We start from the raw sequence: 2196 nt of genomic DNA on the forward strand, positions 1-2196 counted from the left end.
ATGCTTTTTCAGACCTAGGCCAGCTGGCCTTGGTGGCTTGGGCTTCCCACAGGTCAGGGAACCCTGATTGCTCTTCGAGCAGATGAGGGAGGGGGACTTGATCGGGGGAGGGGGAGGGAAATGGGAAGCGGTTGTGGGGACGAGGCAGAAATCCTTAATAAATAAATAAATTTAAAAAAAAAAAGATAGAGTCAGGATTGGAAGGGAGACAGGGAAGGGAGAAATCAAGAAAACACATAGTGCTTGATAGAAGTTTCAGACATGCGACAGGAGTCGGCTGGGTCTCAGAAAATGAAACACCAAAGTCCAGCCCTGGGACAGGCTGAGCGTTTTTTATTAACGGCAGCTGGAAGGCCTTGCTCAGCTTCCCTTGTTTCCCCCTGCTCTCCAAGCTCAGCAAGAGGTTTCTCTCTGAAATTACCTTACCAGACAAAAGGACAAGGTTGCTTTCTATCCCCTTCAAGGCTCCATTAGCCAGGAAAAAATTAAACTCAAGACACAGCAGCGGCTGTCCCCACATCTAGACACCCATGGTCACAAGCCGTGGTCAGCTCTTCAGCCCATTCAGGCTCCCGACACCATTATACGTTCTTTGGGTCCATTCAACAACCAACTTGAAAAATCCTCTCCTACTCCCCAAATTTACCTACTGGCCTAGCTCGATTTCCATTGTTGTGATGTAAACACCGTGACCAGAAGCAACTGAGGAAAACAAGAGTTTATTTCATTTTACACTTCCGCCTCACAGTTTGACAACACAGAGGGAAGCCAGGGCCAGGACTCAAGGAAGGAGTCTGGAGGGAGGAATGATGAAAAGAAGCTTCCCAAGGAACTCATGCTCAGCTACCCATCCTATACAGCCTAAGCCCACCTGCCTAGGGATGGTGCCACCCGCAGTGCGCTGGCCCCCTTCTACATTAATTAGCAATCAAGAAAATGCAGATGTACTCAGCAGCCAATCAGATAGATTCTTCAGCTGCGGTTCCTCTTTCCAGACAGGTTTCACTAGATTGTATCAAGTTAACAATAAAACTCATTAGCATGAGCTTCCTCTCTCCACTCCTCTGAAGACCCGCACACAGTGTCTGGGTCTCATCTGGTTCCTGAATCCCCTTCCGTGGAGCCTTTGTGCGTGTTAATGAGTTTGGATCCTTGCGCCCTTTAGACTGGCTACTGTTAACACACTGCAGTGAACCTTCATGGGATAGATGGAGCGATTCACCACCTAAGTTCATTAGGCAAAGAAGAGAAGCAGGTGCAGAGCAATGTGAAACAGCGTGGAGGTCTGATGAACTTTCCAGGAGCCAATGGAAAGTCAGAAGGTGATTCAAGAAAGGCCCGGGAAGTCAGCCCTTGAAGGTGGAGGAGCCGTGCCTAGCGAATGTGAGTTGAATCCCAGCAGCAGCAGGGAGCTTACAGAGATGTTTAAGTTAGGAGGCTGCCTGACCTAATTCATTTTATTTTTTGTTTGTTTGTTTGTTTTTTCTTTTGACAGCCAAATCTTTATTAAGGGCTGGGTCTCTGGGGGTGAGGGGTGGGCCTGGGGCCCTCACTACACAGCTTGTTAATCATCACTGTCTCCAGAATCCTGTGGCTTCATCTCATATGGACGCCCTGGAGGCCTGAAGAAGGGCTCAATGTGCAGGGCTTCGAAGGAATCATCCTCTCGGAAGGCCAGGCCCACTGTGGCTGGGGCCTGTGGCCCTGCTGTCAGCCTAGTGAAGTCACACTCGCCCAGAGTTTTCCCATCATCAAGGAGCTGGTCGTCCTTGTACAGCTGCTGCTCATCTGGTGGCCGCTTAAGGATGCTCTCAACGATGCGCTTCAGCTCGAAGATGGTACTCGACTCCTTGGCATCCGTGAAGATGGTGGTCTTGTGGCGCCGGATCATAAGAAACACGTCCATCCCGGAGACTGCTTCTGGCTCCACGCTCCGGCACAGCCACGCTCAGTCCTGAGATCCTCTACCACAATCCGAATAGGGCGATCCTGCCTCCAAGAATCCTCAGAATGAGACTCGACCAAATTTATTTTAAAAGGCTGCCCTGGCGATTAGTGGGGCAGCTGAATACTGAGCAGGGTTCAGAGAAGGAAGGGAATTAGTAAGGTTGTTGATGACTCAGCACACACGGCCAGGGGTGGCCGAGCAAAGACAATAGAGAAGACGGCAGATATTTCCCCAGGCTCTTGAGAAAT

At 50.1% G+C, this 2196-nt stretch overlaps 1 protein-coding gene across 1 annotated transcript; it reads right to left on the reverse strand.

Annotated features, from left to right (window-relative positions):
- Positions 1–1564: 1564 nt before the first annotated feature.
- LOC121455609 (elongin-B-like) lies at positions 1565–1906 on the reverse strand. Its single transcript, XM_041663200.1, has one exon. The coding sequence runs from the start codon at positions 1904–1906 to the stop codon at positions 1565–1567; it is 342 nt and encodes a 113-aa protein (XP_041519134.1).
- Positions 1907–2196: the final 290 nt, after the last annotated feature.

Source organism: Microtus oregoni, unplaced genomic scaffold (genome assembly GCF_018167655.1).
Source record: "Microtus oregoni isolate MIOR12 unplaced genomic scaffold, Mior012 000014F_ref0000157, whole genome shotgun sequence".
Taxonomy (NCBI): Eukaryota; Metazoa; Chordata; class Mammalia; order Rodentia; family Cricetidae; genus Microtus; species Microtus oregoni.